The following is a 20,834-nucleotide window of genomic DNA, read 5'->3' as shown; positions in this document are numbered from 1 at the left end:
GTAATTGTTGGATGTTGATAGTTAAAGCATACAGTCATGTTAAACATGAGGAGAGAATTACCAAACAGGGCTCTACCTGAGTTATTCTGTGAGTTCTTATTATCATCAACAAAAAATGTAGGGTTAGCATCACTGAATTAATTCAAAAATAAGAAAGGAAATGAGCAGAAGGCGATAACATTTAAACCCATAACCCCCCGTGATATGACTGCTTTAACAAAAAATAGTAACGTGGACTTAGAGTTGTAAAAAAATAAAACAAAAGTTGTATGAAATAATTATTTATTTAATATAAAATCTAAATATTTGTATTACTTTTAATGATATTCTATGTGCTGATGCTACATTGTTTTACCTTTCTGTGAACATAGACTCATAACAAGGACAAAACACATAAGGAAGCAATGAAAAAGTGTGCTAAAAAAAGGAAACTGTTTGCATTTGTTCAGGATTGCAACTTCCATGCTCTTCCAGTCTTGCATGAGTCGCCAGCATTTCTTCATTTTGAGTGCGTTATCCTTAACGTTTATGCTTTTCCTCATTTACAGCTTTTGATCTCAGGCAAATCTCTCTCCTTCACTCACAGACACTTCCTAAACCACACTCCCAGTTGCTGACTGCTTAATGAGCTGCTGCGTCAGTAAATGGACCCTAATTTTGTGCTTATCGCAAGTGAGCATATAGCAAGACATGTCATGTTCATAAATCAGGAAGTAAAAGATGGTCATGATGCATCTCAAATTAGTCCTAACACAGAGGATCTACACATAAAAATTAAAGTATGTTGTTCAAGCTGAAAGTGCTCTTCGCTTTGAGTACGAGAGTGTCTGGAGGCAGACAGTTGAAATATTGACATACGCATAGTGCTTCTTTAATTTGATCTACAATAATGTAATGGGTAGGTTGTATTCTAAATACATGTTGGTTAAGATTGTCTCTATGCTGACAAAAAAAAAAGCTCTGAGAAATCAGCCTTAGTGCAAGATAGAATATTCTGTAATATAGCTTGACATATCCTGCATTCACAAATTACACAGGCAGTCGCATTAAATCAAAAAACTGTGAAAGTGATGTGCGCTAATCTTGGCACCTCAAAGATCCCTTTCCTAGCTTTGATGAACCTGTGAGCATCATCGGCAACTTAAGGATAGAGCATCACTTGCAGCATACAGTCACAGACAAAGGGCCTCCGTCATCCCACGCATGTGTCAGAGATTTACAACTGCAAGGCTGCTTTGAATAGCAGATCACCTCATCGGCAAATCCTGAACCAAATGAAGTCGGAGCAAATATAAGTCGATTTACAAAGATTTACCAATTAAACTCCCTATGAGCTGGAATCTCATGCAAGTGTAATTCTCTGAACTCTAATAAGTAGAAACTCAGCGCGAAGAGAAGAGATATAGAATCAACCGGTGAGATCAGTCTTAAGGTTAGAGAGACCATACCAGACCCAATAAGTGACAGGTTTGATCTTCACCTGAGCCAATTTGTATGTATCAACATTTTGTTGAAATGTCATTTGGTAGAACATGCAGGACCTTTCTGCTCATATCGTCCTGTGGGAAAAGAAAAGTGGCTGAAATGAAATGCATAAATAAAGATAAAAGGTGAAATCTTACCGTTATCTTCAACAGAGAAATGGAAGAGATCAGAAGTAGCATTTTCTTCCTTCCGTAACACGTAACATATGTTCAGGTCATTAATATCAGCTGGAACGGGAAAGTAACAATGAGTTAGGAGTGCTACAACATGTATAAAAAGCAGGGGTGCAAGAAGCACCAAAACATTAATTCATGCAAATATGGTAAAATCCTGTCTACATCAAAACCAACAACAACAAAAAAAGACAAGCAAATATTAATAACTATTTTGGCTAGTGTTGTGTTAATGATGCATGACAAAATGTGGAACCTTACTTTAACAATCACAAGGTGATGGCTAAATTATAAGTTGTATATCGAAGAGTTTTGCCCTTGTCAAGATTAAAAACATATATTCAAGATAAAAAAAACCCTGAAGTTTCACGCTGGCTACACATAAATAGCCTCAAACACACTTTGAAGTTGTATTACGGCTTTCTGGTTTGTTCAAACACTCTCTGTCGAATAATTGTTCAAAGATGGAAGCTGTCCTGCTTCAACACCATATCAGCGACAGTAACAGCAGGTCTCCAGTATCACACTGATTCTGTTCCTTATCAGCACTCAGCATGAACAAGTTTCTACCAGCGAACGCATTCTGAAAGTCATGCATCCGTAATCCAGGACGATAAGGCCGCAACCTCAAATCCGAGACGGCTCGAGCTAAACCAACAAAAAAACGTTTAAATCCTGAACCTGCCAGCTCTCTGTGTCAACAGCCCAGAAAACCAGGTGAAAATGGCTCTTTAATGACAGACGAGGGTAAGAATGTTAAAGGCAGGATTCAGGTGGATTACTATAGTACACTTCCACAGCTGTTTTCCTGGCTTCTTGAATTACAGGGTTTCTGCCTGCCTAGTTTTCCAGTATTCTCCAGAAACGTCTATTACAGTGCAGAAAAATCATCAAGACTGTGAAAGGGCTTGGCCTCTGCGAACCATGTCCTTCAATAATAGATGTCAACGGAAGGAGGTTCATAAAAGTATAAACCCCTGACTCCTAGCTGGGATGCCTCTAAAACCTCTCAGGTGGCTTCCTGTCATTGCTGCCTCTCCGAACATGAAAAAACAACAACTACCCAGCCATCTTTGTACAATATGTGATAATGTTCGGGTGAGTATTGTAGCGTTTGTTACATTAGCAAGTATCGATCTGATCACACGGGGGAAGCGGCAAGAAAAGGGCCGTGAACCCGAGGACCTTGCAAATGTAAAGTCAACACTGTGAACCAGGGGCACATTGCTCATCAAATATTTAAAAAGAATGCCTCATGGGATGTGCCCTGGAAATAGGAAGAGTAAATAAAGAGCGAGGGATTGTCTCTTCCACCTGACTGGTTCCTCTGACGAGCTCGTTCTCTCTCACTCACTCTTTCACGCCCCTTGCCTCATTCTTTATTTCTCTCATGCCACCTACACCTCCCCCCTTTCCTCCTGCCTCCTTTGCACTCTCTTCCATTTTGCTTGCTCTTTCTGCCCCCTCTCCTGCCCCTTTAACCTCTCTTTCTAACCGCACTTTTGTCTAATCTGTGCTCTCTTTTTTCAAAGAGCACACACCGGTGACTGTCTAAAGTGTCCGTTTCCTGTCGACAGAGGAGCTCTTGTTCACTCATTCTTCAGCCCCTGTCTGTGGTTATGCAAAGCTGTGGCACAAGCAGGTGAATTTTCTTACTTCTTTGTATAATTGCCTCAGCATGACATGAAATACTGCATTGATTGCATCGCTTTAAAGCTCAATCAACAGCATTGTTGCCTTGATTCTGTGTGTGTCATCAATAAACAGACAAGCACACATGCAGGAATGGACAAATTCAGTTCAGGTGGCATATCTCGCTCTTTATGAAAATGTATTATGTTGAGAGTTTGCAGGTTTCTATATAGAATATTCTATATAGAATATTTAAGACAAACTGCTATAAATCATTTTCATTTTGTACTGACTGACAAGGTCAAACCACAGGAATGGTCTGCTACTGAAATGCCATCCTTTCACTAACAGATCTGCTCTGACCTTTTCACATGATCCTCTCCTTCTGTCTTGCTTTATTTAACAAACCACTGTAGAGAACATCAGATGTGAACATCTCCCCAGAGATGCAGAATGAATACATTATTCATCTCTAACCGTCTACAAGACGTTTGTGCCAAACATCAGCCTCTAACTTTGGTCTGCTAATTATGATTTGATGAGGAAGTCACATCTAAATCAGGCTCACAAATTAACTATTGAAATTCCCGAGCCTGCACTTGTCACGTACATGAATAATTATTACTCCATAAATTAAAATTGTGTGAAACATTCATCAAAACTTACAGGTTTGCAAGAATTTTCAACTTTAACATTTTACTCAGAATAAAGTATCAGAGAATATAATTATTTACATTAAAAAAAGAGTAAATTATTAAAACCGCTTCAATTTGCCAAATAAGCAAAGTAATAATACTTAACCATGTTTAAAGATATTTAAGTGGGGAGAGGCATTTTCTCATGTTACCTAGATTTCAATTACTGTAGTTTTACTTACTAATAATGTCATGTAATATTTATTGTAACAGTATATTAGAGAGTGGGATGATCATTAAGGCAATTTTATTTACCAACTGATAATAACATTGTTAATTCAGCCACTGAACAGTACTTAACAAAACCATTGTCATTTGATTATGCCATCCACATGCAATATTTGTGCAAAGGTCATGCATTACAATACTGGTGGGTGTTTGTTTACCTTGACTAAATGTGTTGATGGAGTCGTTCCCATGAGCCAGGTTAACGATGTAACCATGTTTGGGCTGCGTGGTGACGTGGAACACCAGGGAGGCCGGGGTGCTGTCTTTGTCCTCTGCTCGCAGCACTTTGGAGCTGATGGGGAACCCCAGGTGGCCCGTGGCCAAGATCTTTAAAGCAGGGGCACCTTTATTCACTACGATCTGAGGGACCCCGTTGTCAATTGCCAAGATAGTGATCTTCATGGTTTGAGGGCGCCGAGTCTCAAACACAGTATCCGGGAACACGTAAAAGTCAGTGTGTGTGCCGTCGGCGACTGTGAAGGAGAAGGAGTCCACGGAGGATTCACTTCCGTCGTGTTTGTAGCTGATGAGGTTTTCATTGAGGTCTTGTTTGGTGAAGCTTGTGACGGGTGTGGATCGGTTGTAAAGGAGTTTACCATGAACAGGCAGCTGGGTGACTGAGAATTTCAGCAGCTTCTCAGCTGTGTCCTGGTCCTCTGCAGTCAGCTCAAATGGCGTAATCAGCTTAATCTGTCCTTCTGTGACAACCAAACTATTTACAGTCACAACGGGTTTCTTATTATCAACATCCACAATGGTGACTCGGAAGGTTCTGAAAATAGGATTGTAGCCGTCAGTGACTTCAAATTCAAAGCTGTCCATTTTAACCTCATCGTCTGAGGTGTGAATGTAGTAAATCTTACTGCCAGCCAGCTGGAGCTGCGTAAAAGCAACAATGGGCATCCCGGGAGTATCTGTACACTCCAAGTGGCCTCTGACGGGGGCCCTTGTGACAGTGAAGATCAAATGCTCATCAGGGCTGTTGAGGTCAGTAGTGCTGAGAAGATCTGTGGTCAATGTCACTCTGCCGCCTTCTCTCAGAGACACACCTTTACTGACTACATCGGGGAACACCATGTCAATACTGCCTACGGTGATGTAGAAGTAACGATCAATGAGTGGGTTCATGCCGTCTGTGACATCAAATTTAACCAAATCTCGGATGCCCTCCTGACCGTTGTGTGTGTAAAGTATAAGCCCTGCATCGATGTCAGCTTGTGTGAAATTCATGCCGAGCGTGATGTTCTCAAGAGACCCGGATGGGGATTTCCTCTGCAGAACACCTTGACCGGGCCCAAACCGGGTAATATATGTGAGCGTACTGTCATCTGAATCTAAATCTGTTGCTTTAAGTATTTTGTTGTTGATCTCTTTGGTCTCCCCAATTTCCACCTCCACACCGTCGTTGATGAGCATTCTGGGGGTCTCGTCATCAACAGCAATGATCATAACCATGGCTGTTTTCTGCACAGAGTACTTTCCATCAGTCAGAGTGACATCAAAGCTGTCCTCTGTTGTTTCTGAGTCATCGTGCTCATAAATAATACTTGATGCCTCCCGAATTTGCTCCAAAGTGAAATTAGTCACCAAAACTGAGCCTGTGGATAGTTGGTTTAAAATGGCACCATGTTTGGGAGGTCTGGAAATGATGAACATCAGCTCCTCAGGTGGAAAATCGGCATCAGCCCCGTTCAGAATTGGAGTGTCGATGACGATGTTCATTCCCTCCATCACGACTATCTCCCTCAAATAAATCTCTGGCTTTTCATCATTTGATGGGATGATGACAATTGGGAAGAAATGGTTCTCTGAGAAATTGATCCCATCAGAGCACCTAAATGTGAACCTGTCTTCCACTGGCTCTACTCCTTTGTGAATGCTCTGCACATAGTGGATATTCCCCTCCCTGACGTCTCTGATGGTAAAAGCGCTGATAGCTGTTCCTGACCTGGACTTTTCTGAGCCTGGGGCCGGTGATATATTTTCCACATAGCCGGCAGTGGGCTGGACAATGATGGTGCAAAGGATTTCATCCGTTGGAGTGTCATTATCATCAGCGTTTAAGTGCTGAGGGCCGATAGCGTATTTCTTCCCTTCAATGACGCTGAATTGAATCCCAACTCCGACCTCAGGGGCCTGGCTGTCAACAGGAAGGATAGTGACTCGAACATGGACCCCGTTGACCTTATTTCCACCAACTGTCCATTCATCGGACATGTCTGAGAGAGTCAAATTAAAGCCATCCTGCTGAGAAGACAGACCTATCTCCCCACTGGTGTGTGCATACACAACCACACCATTAATAATATCAGCCTGTGTAAAACTTCTGGCAGGCACTCCTTTAACTAAAATTTCACCCATTACTGGAATATCTTCCACGATAAAGGTCAGCAGGAGGTCATCGGTGTCATCATCATGGCCTTGAATGACATTAGTTGTGATTTCTGTGGCTCCGTTTTCCAGCACATCTATATGAGAACCGATTGTTCCCGGAGGCAGATTGACGGTTGGAGTTTCATCATCGACCGGCTTTACATTAACTTTGACCGTCACGGTTACAACATGAATCCCATCACTGACATCCAGCTGGAATTCATCGCTCATCGTCTCTTCCCCACCATGACTATATGATGTCTTCCCCGCTGAGATATCCTCAAGTCTGAAAACCCCTTTTTTCTCTAGATCTGTGAATGCAACCTGGACCTGGCCATATTTAGCAGGCTGGCTTAGAGTGAAGGTAATTTGTTTGCTCTCTGTATCGGGGTCTGTGGCGTCGAGCTCCGCAATACTGATGATGTGCATGCCACGTTCAAACACAGTAAAGCCTGTGTTTGTAATCTGGGGGGGTTTGTTGTTGACAGGCTGGAGGTAAATAGTGAAAGCTCCTTCAACGCTGTTCCCCGCCGTGTCTTCAACAGTGTAACGAAACTGCACGACGTGGGCTGTAATTCCAAGCTCAACATCTGGGTGGCCGTAGGAGATCTTGTGGTGGTTAATTTGAGCTTGTGTGAACTCAGTGACTTCAGTGTCGGGGCTGTCTGTCAAAATCAAAGAACCAAACACAACTGGGTTATTTTCATCAGTGTCCATTGGGGGCTGGATCACTGTGTATGTGAGGTCACGGTCCTCAGAGTCCAAATCGGTGTAGCGCAGAACTTCTTTGCTCAAGTGAGTGAGCTTGAACTCCTGAACAATCATCTGCAGGGTGGTGCCGGGGAACAGCTCAGGGGGTATATCATCTATGGGTAAAACCCGGATGATAAATGCACTCTCTCCGGACTCATTAGGGGGGTCGTTGTCATCCTGAACTGTGAACACAAACTGATCCATGATGGTATCTGTGCTGTGAGGGCCAGTGTGCTTGTAAAACAACTTTCCATCAGTGATATCCTTCTGAAGCCACTCTGTCACCTCCTTCTCATACACTTCATCCTCAGCATTGAATTTCCAAGAGGAGGGGTCCTCTGGGGCATCTGACTGTCTTAAGAGCACTGTGCCAATGGAGGAGAAGGGATTGACAATAGTGAATTTAATAGTTGAGTCCTCAGAGTCAATGTCGGCCGCGCTAAGCATGAGGGGAGATATAAGCATCATCTGGTTTTTGAATAGCACCAGGCCGGTGTTGGCATTTAGAATCGGTGGCTCGTCATCAGTGGGAACGATTGTAATGGGAAATAAAAATTCCACTTCGTTTTTTCCATCCGACATCTTGAAGACAATGTTGTCGCTGTATGTGTCGCTCCCATCGTGCTGGTACACTACGACACCTGTTGTGAGGTCAGCAGGTGTGAAGAGTTTCCTGTGAGTGCCCAGCACCATGAGGTCCCCGTGGCGCAGCCCATCCACCACTGTGATGGTGACTGTGTCCAGGTCGTCTTCATCGCTGATCTCCAAGTTGTGGGCGCTGAAGAGAGGCCGAGACTGCCCCTCGTACAGCAGCTGACCCGTATTACGCGTCACAACAGGGGCCAAAGAGTTCATTGGCTTCACGACTATCATAAAAGCAAAGGGGTCTGAGACTGCCCCGTCTGTGTCTACCACCTCGAACTCAAGCTGGAAAATCCTCTCAGTGTCTGAGTCCAAGGAGGGGGGCTTGTAAGCAATCTTTAGATCACGCAGGTCTCGCTGGTAGAACGACGTGATTGGGAGGTTTCGGTCATCAGTGCTGACTATGTAGCCCTCCTCATAAGATAAGGGAGAGGTGATGTTAAAAATGAGCTCATCTGGGTCTGACTCAGCATCTTCAGCAGCGAGCATGTCAGGCGTGAGGGCGGTCATGACAAACTGACTGATCTCCATCATCATCATGGACACAAAGCTGGGTTTGGGGGCAGTGTTTTCTTCCCCAGCTTTGATGCGAATCATGAGATGGAAATACTCCTGTTTCACTATGTTGCCTTCCTTATCATGCAGCTCCACCACCATGGGAACGTAGTCCCTATTGGGAGACTTGCGGTCAAACGTGTGCTCATAGCGGATGTCAGCCCGTGTGAATTCATCACAGTCCATCATTTTGGAAAGTTTCCCCGCGTCAATGAGTCTTCCATACCTGGGCAATGTTCTGCCACTAGTCAGGGATGTGACCTCACATTTATTTAAGTCTCTGTCATAAGTAAACTCTAAAACCTTCATATCAATGGGGTTACTGGTCGCTTTGAGACGCTCAACAGTGAGAGGCATGTTTTTGGTGAGTAATTCGAGCTGAGTAAAAACTACTTCAACCTCCATCATGAACGGGATAATAACGGTTTCAGTTTGCGCGTCATACCTGAGCTGCAGCCTCACTCTGTCTTGAGCCGGACTTCTCGACCCGTAGTGCACGTATGTCACATCATTGGGACCGAAATCACACGGAAACTTTTTGGGAGACAGATGCCCCGGTCTCTGTGAGAGCGGGTCGTTATCCAGGACGGTGATGCTGCACCGGTCCCCCGGCTGCGTCTGGATCACCAGATCATTGACGGGATCGATGAAGACCGATCTCCCGAAAGGCACGCGTATTCCGCTGTTGGCCACCAAGATTGCGTCTTCTGACAGCTCCGATCTCAGCGCGTAAAATAGTCCAGAGCTGTCGGGCTGCGCGTAAACAATACCTGTTACTGAAAAACACAGGAGAAGTCCATGGAACAACATAGCGACAGATGTGATCCAACCCACACGAAAACAGTCACTCTGCCGAGGTGTTGAAAAACGCTCCGGTCTTTTTCTCTCTTCTTTGTATCTCTCAGGAAAGGTAGAAATCCTCAAAGTGTTGGGAGTCAGCTGGATGCCTACACGGTGGGGACTCCCGTGCATCTAACCGTCCGGACCCTCGGCATACTCCGCGAGAATAGCGCGCAGGAGTTTTAACTTCAGACACTTGAGAGCCCGAGTACAAGTGCCACCGCCCATCCCTGCACATATTGGAGGGGTTTTAGGGCTTGTTAGCTCAGCGCTGTCGACATTGGGCAGCGCAGCTGCCAATCGCATGGAGGGGGCGGGGACTGGAAGATGAGCTGAATTACACAGATTCATCACATATACTGAGTTTCTCCTGCCAGAGTGGGGTAGTATACTCACAGGATGGTAACAATGGAGATTAGGTAACATTGCCCCGGAATAATATTAGCGTATTTAAGCAGTGCTTATGAAACTTAATACTGATCATAATCATGTCACCTGTGGACATTCAGACTGAGGGCATGGACATAGCATCCATACTTTGATTGCTATGTCAGAAGGACAAAGTTCAATAACTCCATTGACAGACAAATTGTGTGACTGCTTAGACGATAGAGGCATATCTGACTTACTAAAAGAACTGAATACACCATTTGTATATTGCAAAACATTTAACAACATTTTTTAACAAAATACAGCATTTGTTTATTCCACAATAATACATATATTGTGTACACAGCAGGCTATAGTCTGCTGTCATGTGCATTATTATTTTGTATGATTATTTTGTTGTACATCTTCAGAAAATAAAGCTCAGGGGCATCTAAAACTTCTTAACTGCAAAATCCCTTGATCCAGTATGTCATCTGTCTCTCACACTCCAAATATATTCCTCTCCTGTTAGAACAGATTATTGTGGTATTCCTTGGAGTCGCGGCAATCTTGAGTGCAATAAAAACCTAATTTTGTTGCTGAAAACTTTACTGAGTAATGTAAAATTAGGTTTTATAATAAAGTGAAGTATCATTTTTTCATTTAATGCCCTAACCTTTTACATATCATATTTTGGGGCTTTATTCCTTCCATAAAGGGACACTTTCATTAGTCCTCTAACATTCTTCCTCAGCTACTCCAACCACACACTTGCAGACAGTTTTTGTGTAAGAACATCTGTCAAGGAGAGAATAAACCCATTTCCTTCCCCATAAGATAGCTTTTTGATGTGATCCATTCTCCGTCATTTACATTTTTTACTGAATACTCTATTTTATTTGATGTTTACCATTTGCACGGCGAGCAATCTGTGGTTGCAGTCGAATAAAAAGCTTGGCTGCCAATACTCACAGTACTGGTCAGGAGTTTATGTAAATATTTGCATGTTTACTGAGAAACATTATGTACTTTCCAGGACCATACTGTATATGATATCATCAAATACATCAGCACTTAGACAACAATGTATACAATTCATACTGACACCAATAGGAAGTAAATTCATAGTGTTGCTAAAATCCGGTTGAAGGATCTTTCTTATGCCAGGAAACTGGTTACACGTTTCAAATATGAATATTTAAAAAGTTCCATGCTGTTCCCACAAACCTGACAGCTTTGAGACTCAAAAATCCCCATACATAAGCCTAATGCTTAGAAGTACTGCTAGTGACTGCTTTTGTTCTCAACACCACCCACGTTTAAAATTCCAGGTGATTAGAGGGTTTCTAGTGCCTTGTTATTTCAAAGTATGAGGCACCCCTGCTTTTCCAGCTGTCATACTTGTACCTGAAAATTATTCCTGTGACTTAACATGAGAGAAACCGTTGAGATACACAGATGTTAAATATCCACTGCGAGAAGTGAGTACCTTTACACTGGATACGGAAGTCTGATGAGAGAAGGAGGGAGTGATGCAGATCAAAAGATCAAAAAGTCAAAAAGAGGGATGTAAAGATCCTTATTAAGACAACAAAGCATGGACGTGAAGCTGAAAGCTAAATTTTCCATAGGAAAACATTTAAAGGAATCCTTGATGATGATGATGATGATGATGATGATGATGATGATGATGATGAGAACCTTTTGGATTACCACTATTTTGAAGCCATGGGTCTCTATTTCTGTTCATCTGACCAATTTGCACTGGCTCGCCCCTGCAGCACACACCAAACTTTTGAAAAGTCCAGCCTCAGATTTATGACATATTCATAAGTTACTGGATGGGGGGTTCCTGCAGCACAGCAGCTGCCTCGCTGTGATAAGGCCACACATGAAGATTCTGGGGTTTGAGCATACATGGGATGGGAAAGATTCAAAACTGTCAGGTAATGAGGCAGCATGAGGTGTAGCCACCCATCAGCGTGTTGCATTTGCAACACCTCGGCGTGCGTTCCTCAAATGACAGAAGGCAACCGCTTCTTGTCATAAAAGCAACATCATTTGAATAGACATTTTGTGATCAGCGTAGACCACATTCCTCATTAAAAGTCAAATTAATATTTACCAATGTAGCCTGCCATTCTATTCAGCAACATCAGCATACCAGAGCAGATTTGTCAAAATGCATTTGATTAATTTGTTTAAAGCTGGTGAAATAAGATAATGGTTGTTTGGCCTGAATGTACAAGGCAGTGAATAGTTTTGTTTGGATACCAAGCCATCAAAAAGTCCCAAACTAACTGCTAATAAGACAATGCAGATCCTCACCTAAAATATGAGACTGAGACACTAAGACGTGTGCTTTGTTTGTAGGCCCACACACCTCTGTCCCAACAGAATTAAGGAGCTTTAATGTTTGATGCTGTGTCAAAGCTGACTGTGACAGTATGCAGGATGTAGTTTTCTTTTGTGGGAATTTATTTTCCTCTGATGTATCCCTGACTTTACAAAGCTTTTGCAGATTACCAGCAGGGTTCATGCGCACAACAGTACACTGTACAAGGAGAAGCTATAGGATTCATATTTTTGTTGCAATGGATTTGTTTTAGACAAACATCACACTCTTAAAAAGTCCCACAACTCCAATCAATATTGTGTCGTCTGTGAATTTATTCATACCGTAAATGCATTTAAGGCGGTGAAGTGGTGAAAGTACATGTTTATGTTATTTGTGCATTTTATAATTCTACTTCACTACCTTTTAGATTAAAATACACATTTGTAATCATAATTACTTGCGCATCAATATTTTACACACAAGACATTTGATCAGTCTAAAATATAATTAATTAGTTGAAACTATGGTACTTACCTGTATAAAGGAGTTTAAATTAGATTCTACTGGACCAGCTACATCATTTAAATTAAATGTATATATTAATGAATCATGAATAATAATTCAGCAAAGTAATATGAGTCTCTGAAACCTGCATGAGTATACCTTTACTTAAAAGTAAAGTGCATTTTACGGATACACCTGGACTTTTATTGCCAATGTATTTGTACATAGAGTGCTATCAAGTAGAGGATATGAATACCTCTTCCACCACTTCCTCCTGCATATATACCACACAGCTGTTACTCTCATGCTTTCAACACTCAACATCAATGAAAGGAGCCAGCCACCTGTCACTCTTCGCTCTGTCCACACTATCTTCATCACTGCTCAGAGCCTGTTGCTTCTTGAGGAAGCCCACGCATAAAAGCAAAGGCTCCACATGTAAAACCACGCTTTTTACTTCACTTCAGCGCAAACCTGCAATTACGTTTTGTCTGGGTCATCTGAAAGTGTAATGGGAACCCCCACTCCCTTAACCATTGCACACTCACAACGACACACAATTTGTACAGATTCACATCTGGTCCATCTTTGTTCCCATATTACAGTTGTGAAAAAGTAAGCATTCAGAGGACACACCATGATCTCTTTTCTCCAAACAGGCATCTCAGCGCCGCCGCTGCTCTGTAATCATCGACACAACGACCGTGAGAGTTTACGCAAAGTGCCATTCTGGTAAACGTTTACTGTGTTGGGAAACTGCCAGTTTGTTCCTGCATCTCACACATTCATTTACATCACAGGTGACAGGGCTCCTGAAGGCTTTTGCCTTTCAGTTAGAAGAATAAGGCTTTCATTATAATTTAGAGGGGAATTGGGTAAATATCTGTAACTCATGTTTTTATAAAAAATTGCCCTGTCTTTCAATGGACCAATTTGCCCCCTGGCTTTTTAAAAGCTCTCTAGTTTGCATTTATTTCATTCAGGTCTACCAGCTTCTGTTCTTTTGGTAAATCCAGACTGTATGTTTCCCTTGAATGCCAAAAGAGCCTCTATGTTGAAGTGCTGGCATTAATGACTTGTTTACAGCTCGTATGTAAAGCTTTTTCCGGCTGTTTGGCTTTGTGACATGCCCCTCACGGAGCATAAACTCTATATTTCTTGTGATTTCACAGAGGTGATGGGTCTAATAAGGAATAAGCCTGCCACACTCCATCACGCATCAGACAAAGCCTTCAGCCCTGCAGGCAATTTGCAGCAATTGTTGTCGGCTCTTGTGGCTTTTTGGAGAAGAACATTTTGATAATACTTTTACAGCCTGTTCTGGTTACTGTGAACTGTAACATGGACCAATGATGAAGAAGAGAACAGAAGTGAAGTGAAGACTTTTCAAACCCATGAAACATTTCTTAGCATATTTTCAAGACTTCCATTTTAATTGTTTTTATATTTTCATATAAATCCTTTTGGAGCGTATTAACAGATAAGACTAGAAGGCAACAAATTAGGGTGTTTATTTTCCAGAGACCAAATTTCTTCTTGGAAACAATAAGAGACTTATTCACACAGAACATACAATTTAGACTGGCAAAGATTCTTGCAGATTATTGACATTTCAGTAGTGTGACAAAAATATAATAAACATCTCATTTCTTCTTGATTTATATGAGGCAAATCAATCATTTAAAAGCAGTTAGGATTTTTATCTAAATAATGAGGGAAATAAATGGAGTTATTATTTTTTAATAGGCTACTGCTCTCTTGTGGTGAAGCGCGGCAGCAGCATTTCAGGAATCAGATCATGAATCAAGTGTTAAAGGTGTTGACAACTTGACACACATCAAGTTGCTTTGACAGCTCGAGAACTAAACCTTTTCTTTGTTCATGCTTGTGTGTTACAGTGATTTATTTCCACTGATCACAACATGGCTGTCAACGGTTTTTGCATGGCTCAAGGCTGAGAGCGGTAAACAGAATCAGTGCATGTAAGATTATAAGAAAGACACACTGTAGAAAGGCACCAAAAAAAAATGATGTTCAATCTGAACAATACATTTATCCACCTTGCAGAGAGAATATCTTGCACAGATACTGAGTGAAAGCTGCGCTGTTAAAGACAGACTTTGAAGAGAAGAGAAAAAGTCTTACAGCAGAATAAAGTTTTGGCGGAGAGTGTGCAGCTACATTGAAGGTTAACAGTTCATACACCATTTCCCCTGTTTCTTGTCAACACCTACTGCACACACACACACACACACACACACACACACACACACACACACACACACACACACACACACACACACACAGCATCAGGGCACAGTGAGATTCTGATGACAGAAGACCGCTCAGGGCAGTAACTTCATATCTTATCAGCAGACACATTACAGTTTACTGTGACAAACACACTCAGCGTTGTGAAGATGGCAGCAGTTGGGGTATAGTTGTATTGGGATTCATTTGTACTGCAGTGTGAGAGGAAGGGGAAGATAAAAAGAAATAGAAATATCAGAAAGATATAACTAATCAATTAAATGAGATACGTACTTTATGTTTGTTTGAAATGGGCTCCAGACATTTTAATGTGTTAACAAATTCAAACATGTCTAGATTTAAGCATTTGTAAAGCAAGAGGTAGAAGACTCAAGACGGCCACAGCCTAACTTAAAGAAATAAAGCTATTCTACCATTATCCTACGCTTCAAAGTTTTTGGCCATTTAGTATTGCACTTCTTTAAAGTTGGTTGACTCGGAGGAGAAAGATTTAAAAAATAACGATGAAAATTGAAGCTGCAGAGGCCGAGATATTTTGACTTTTCAGTCTTATGAAGACTGACGCTCAATTACGTCTTTCACCTCTGCCTCCTAAAAACCCATTTCTTTCAAACCTCACATATAACGCAGACTCTCTGTTAAATATTAAACTCTCGAGTCCAAGCCGAGATAACCCTGATGACATGTCACGTTTTCTTCTCAGACTTTACACAGCTCCCTCCAGAACCACAGAAGACAAAATACAACTGAAAAGACAAGTTATTCTTCTAGTAATACTTTTGGATAGACACTGTGGCTTCCTGGAGGAACACATTATGTCCTTGGGAGCTAGTATTTCAATTTCGATCTGATTTCATGACTCCGGTGAGACTGAAATTGTGTTAGCTTAAGACCCCATAATGATAAATGCATAGAGGAGGATTTATCTCGGTGTTATTGTTCTTGGTATGCAAATACATTTTAGACTGAGGTGAATTTTGTTATCCAATGAAATTAAGACACAAGATTCTCCCAGTGAGATCTGTGATAACACATCTTGTATAGAAAGGTCCAATAAACACGCTCCTGAGATGCTGAATCATCCATCCATCCATCCATCAATTGGTGAATCATCATCTTATCTGACGAGTTCATGAAAAATACCTTCTGCCTCTCATCACCTCTCCCCTTCTGGGCCATTGCTGTTTGTCTGATGGCCAACTCAAGTTTCTAGAATTACATGCAAGCTAAATGTCTTTTTAGATATAAAATGAATCATCCCTTTTTGTATCTCTTCATAGGTGCAGACCATGTTTCTGTGGTGAAACGGTTCACCTTCGCTTCAAGCACCGGTTACTCACCTTTGTAAGCCTGGATTCAAAAGTGCAAATCTTTCGACGTCAACATATTTTTTATGAAGGCAAATTAATGTCATAAATAGAGAGCACAAATGAGCTCCACGAGAGCACGCAAATCGAACAGTTGCGCACGTAATTTACTTTGACGAGCGCTTTTACATCACTCCGCGAGCAAAATCCCCACTCGCGCGAGCAAAAGTTGCTTTCGCGCAAGCAAAAGTTGCGCTCACAAATTTTTAACCAGCTTGCTCTTGAAGCTTTAAACTGCACTTACATGTCTGTTGCCCGCTCTCTCTCGAGTAAATTTTCTTTTTAACAGTAAGTGGGCGGACCCAGTCACCATTGTATCTCTACATCTCATTGGTTACAACCCTCGTCTTTGGATTGGCTGGATATCAGAATGCATTTCACACCAGCAAACAGGGAACAATGGCGGATGAGAAAACACAACTGAAAGTTGACGTTCTCTGAATACTACTGTTGTTGAGCCACAATATGTAATTTAAGATGTTTTCAGCTGAAAAGTTAGTTGTTTAAGCATCAAATCTGTGCTAGGTTTGTCAAGAATCAGTCTACTTAAAAAGGCAACGATTTTAGGTGCTGCTCGTGGGACAGGTGAGCGCCGCCAGCACCAGGTGGTCAGCTCTCTGCTGCCCGCCGAGAGCAGCCTCGTCCCGGCAGGACTTGTTTTAATCATCCGCTGGCTCCAATTTCTCCGTAGCGGCAAAATGAGATATAATTCGGTTTTGAGGATCTAACGAGCAATCTTTATTAGTTTATTATTCACAGTAACGTTCCATCAGTTTGACTGAAAGGTTAAGATTTATAACTTAAGATTTTAATTTAATTTTTACTTTAAACTACAGTGGGGTAGGGTTATTACTTTTGACCGAATTGTTTGCAATTATATGTGTATCTATATAAATATATAAGTATATATATGAAATACATATTTATAAACACAAGATATATACAATTGTATGTTTGTCTTTTGGTCTGCTATGTCTCATACTGAATCCCAAGTTATTGCAAAAAAGCTTTTTACCGCCTACTTGCAACTTTAGTCCAATGAGATGGAGAGATACGATGGTGACTGGGTCCGCCCGCTTACTGTCGAAAAGAAAATCAACTGGAGAGAGAGCACGCAACAGACAGGCGAGAGCAGTTTAAAGCTTCAAGAGCAAGCAGGTTAAAAATTCACAAGAGTAACATTTGCTCGCGGAGTGACGTAAAAGCACTCGTCTAAGTAAATTACGCGCAAAACTGTTTGATTTGCGCTCGCATGAAGCTTATTTGCGCTCTCTATTTATGACATAAATTAGCCTTTATCATTTTTTCAGTTGGTATTCAGTCAAATAATTACGTTATAGAGGTAAATGTAGGTGAATTTATTAACTTCCCAGCATTGATGTTGTATGACAATGTTGTACGTTTTGCTAACATTAATTGGCTTGCTCATGTTTTCTTCATGTTAGAGATGAAGGCATATGACCGCCTACAATAGTTAAATAAAGTGTTGATTTAAAGGTATCAGTTGTAGTTTTCAACTGCAAAGATAAACTCTACACGTCTTAAACGCATTTGAAAGTCACTAACTCATCTGTTTTTTTCCCCTTTGAGCTAAGTGGTCTCTTAAATCTCTTGAGGGAGTCTAGAGCTAATCTTTTATAATCCCCTTGTTCTTTGTATCTCTTTTCTCTCTGCACCAACATTTTGTCCCAATGTGTTTAAAGGGCTTGTGGGAGTATTAATAAACCACTTGGAGAGTGTATTCTAAGGACACAATAGCCACAAGCTGAGTTTAGCTTGTTTGTGCTTTATCCATGAAGCTTGGTCAAAACAGAGACAGAAAAGTCTAAGCCAGTGTCATTTCCCAACAGCAGCTCGTTTTGTCTCAGTGATAGAACGCGATGTGTCCACGTCGGTGTGAGCACGGATATAGTGTGAGGCTTCACAACTACTTTCCATCTCTGTCTTGCTTTGTTCATTTTAGCTATTCGTTCTGTGGGGCTTTATGGACGATACTAGTTGGCCGCCACTTTGGTCCAGACTGAAATACCTCACCAAGTATTTTATGGTCACCAGACACAATCATTCGGTTGACATTTTTGTTTCAAGTGAAATGTCGCGATAACTAGTGGACGAATTGCCATGACATTTGAAACACACTGAGACTTCTGGTTTATTACCAAAAATCTGCATAACTTTTGTCTTTTCCATCACATTCACTGTACTTTGTGCTTGGTAGTTAGAAATTGTTAGGTTGCTAACATAAAACTAATAATGGTGAAGAAGGTCAACATTACACCTGCTGAGCATCAGCACGTTAGAAATGTTAGCATTTTAGCATGCTAATGTTAGTATTTAGCGCATAGCACTGCTGACCCTGCCTGATCTAGTGTGGCTGTAGACTGGACTTGTATAATACCAAGAATATATATATATATATATATATATATATATATATATATATATATATATATATATATATATATATATATATATATATATATATATATATATATATATCAGTAGATTATTAGGTGCCTTACATTTTAAAATACACAGAAAAAAGGAAAACGCAGTACATCGATCTACAGCATGTGTATACAAATATATACCTCTTTGGCTGGTTGGCCTGCATTGTCCATCCGTAGACTAAATCATTGGCATGTCCTTATTTTTAAAACAATTCTTAATGCACTTCCATCTTATCTGTGTAAAAAAATCATCATAAAAATTCTGGAAGCTACCGTCTTCACTCAGTAACAAATGCGCAAGGCCTAATCTTGCTAGCTGTCCCCAACGTCCGTCAAGAAATGGGTAAAATGGGGTTTTAGGTTTGCTGCTCCTGCGTCTCAGAATCTGCTGCAGGCTGCTCTGGGGCTACGGGAGATGGTCTCTTTAGGTGTTTTTAAAATTAGATTGAAAGAGTTGGGGGAAGGTTCATCTGATAGTAGATGTTTTTAAATGAGGAATGTGCACCATGTGTGAACTATGATATGATCACGACTTGAGTCTCACGCTGTGATCTAAAAATGTTCTGTCACTGTTTTATCTGTACGTCTTAAACATTGTGAAACTGTATGTCACTGCTGTCTTGGCCATGAGACTTTTGAAAGGAAATTTTTAATCTCAATATGGCTTTCCTGGATAAATAAATCTGAAATTAATTTCAAGAAAAAAGAAAGATAACACAAAGCGATGCTCTAAAATTCTGCTTTAAAGCCACATTATATATCTCACTTCAACTTGAAGGATATCAGATATCCAGATCTTTGATAAAGAATACTCTTCCTCTAAAGATAAATGGAGAGTTTACATCTCATTGCTGATTTAGAGATAGTTGCAGCATAGCTAAATTGGCTGGGTGCCAAAATATCTATACTCCAACAAGATTAATTAGTAGTAGACGTTCTGCAGAGGAAGAGATAGAACAACATCCATTGGAGAGGTCCATCAGTGTGTGTGTGCTCCCTATGGGGTTTCCCTCCAGCTGCCATACTAATTTCAAGACAGAAGGGGGCAGAATTAGGTCATTCATATAATTAAATATTCTCGATGTAGAGCCTCAAATGGCTTTTCCCACCTGGCTGTGTGCATGTGGTGATGGAGGTGTGTGTATGTGGTGATGGAGGTGTGTGCATGTGGTGATGAAGGTGTGTGCATGTGGTGATGAAGGTGTGTGCATGTGGTGATTGAGGTGCCAGCTCATTTGGGACACTGTTTGCATACACACCTGCACACATGTGTTGCATGTGCTTGAGTGACAGAATGAATTGAAAATGAGCTGATTGGCTGTCAGATGGGGGCTGTTTCCATTCCCTGCTTCCCTATTTTTTCGTCTGATTTACTGATCTGTGACCGCTGGGTTTATCTCTACTCTGTCTCTGTGAAGTACCACCTGATCTTATTTTAGATTGGCTGCTTTTAATGGGAGGCCAAGGAGCCTGCTCAACATGTCATTTATAAAGCAGTGGAGTCAATGGTAAAAAGCTATTTTTTAGTGCAGTTGGTCTTGATTCCTCTATCTCTTCTCGATGCACGGCCACTGAAATCAGTCAGTAGGAATCTCTTCCCTGCAATCAGCGTTTCCTGTTTCTCTGCATATCTACATGTTTGAATCTAAGACTTTAAAAACAATGGAGATTTCAAACCATTCTCTGACTCATCATGAGCTGCATGGACAATCTTTGATTTCAATACAAATCAATCAAAGTTAGCTTATTGTGAGTTTTTAAAACCCCGACTTAAGCATTTTTCAACAAGTGATTTACACTGCACATTGTATAACAACTGCAGTATTTTGTTCTGAAGTTCTTACTTGTTTCTGCGTCTTTCTAAAAAACACATCTGCTGCAATTTGAGGAGAAACTGCCGTCTGGTTATGGAGACAAATTCAAGAGGGTGGAGAGCAGCGGACAACAGACCTGCCCACGCTCAGTTCATTGCAACCCAATTAACAAACTATTAAACATATATTTTCCTCCATATATCATCCCAAATGCTGAATCAGCCCACAGCTACACACACATCTACTCCTCCCTTTCTTTTTGCATTGCCTCATTTCAACTGAAGGACTCCACAGTGTTTAGCAGAGACTCTCAGCCTGACCATGATGTGGCATCCGCCTGCAGAA

At 41.2% G+C, this 20,834-nt stretch overlaps 1 protein-coding gene across 1 annotated transcript in view; it reads right to left on the bottom strand.

Annotated features, from left to right (window-relative positions):
• The window catches only part of frem2a (FRAS1 related extracellular matrix 2a), a 54,802-nt gene extending 45,456 nt beyond the window's left edge, over positions 1–9,346 (bottom strand). The window contains exons 1-2 of the mRNA XM_068600402.1: positions 4,372–9,346; positions 1,623–1,712 (exon numbers count right to left, since the gene is read on the bottom strand). Coding sequence (XP_068456503.1) covers positions 1,623–1,712; positions 4,372–9,346 — 5,065 coding nt within the window. The remainder of the gene's footprint in view (positions 1–1,622; positions 1,713–4,371) is intronic.
• Between the last annotated feature and the right edge of the window lie 11,488 nt (positions 9,347–20,834).

Source organism: Clinocottus analis, unplaced genomic scaffold, assembly GCF_023055335.1.
Source record: "Clinocottus analis isolate CAN_PGR_092001 unplaced genomic scaffold, fCliAna1.0.p SCAF_5, whole genome shotgun sequence".
Classification (NCBI taxonomy): domain Eukaryota; kingdom Metazoa; phylum Chordata; class Actinopteri; order Perciformes; family Cottidae; genus Clinocottus; species Clinocottus analis.
Note: the sequence above shows the minus strand (reverse complement) of the source record. Positions and strands in the feature narration are given on the sequence as shown.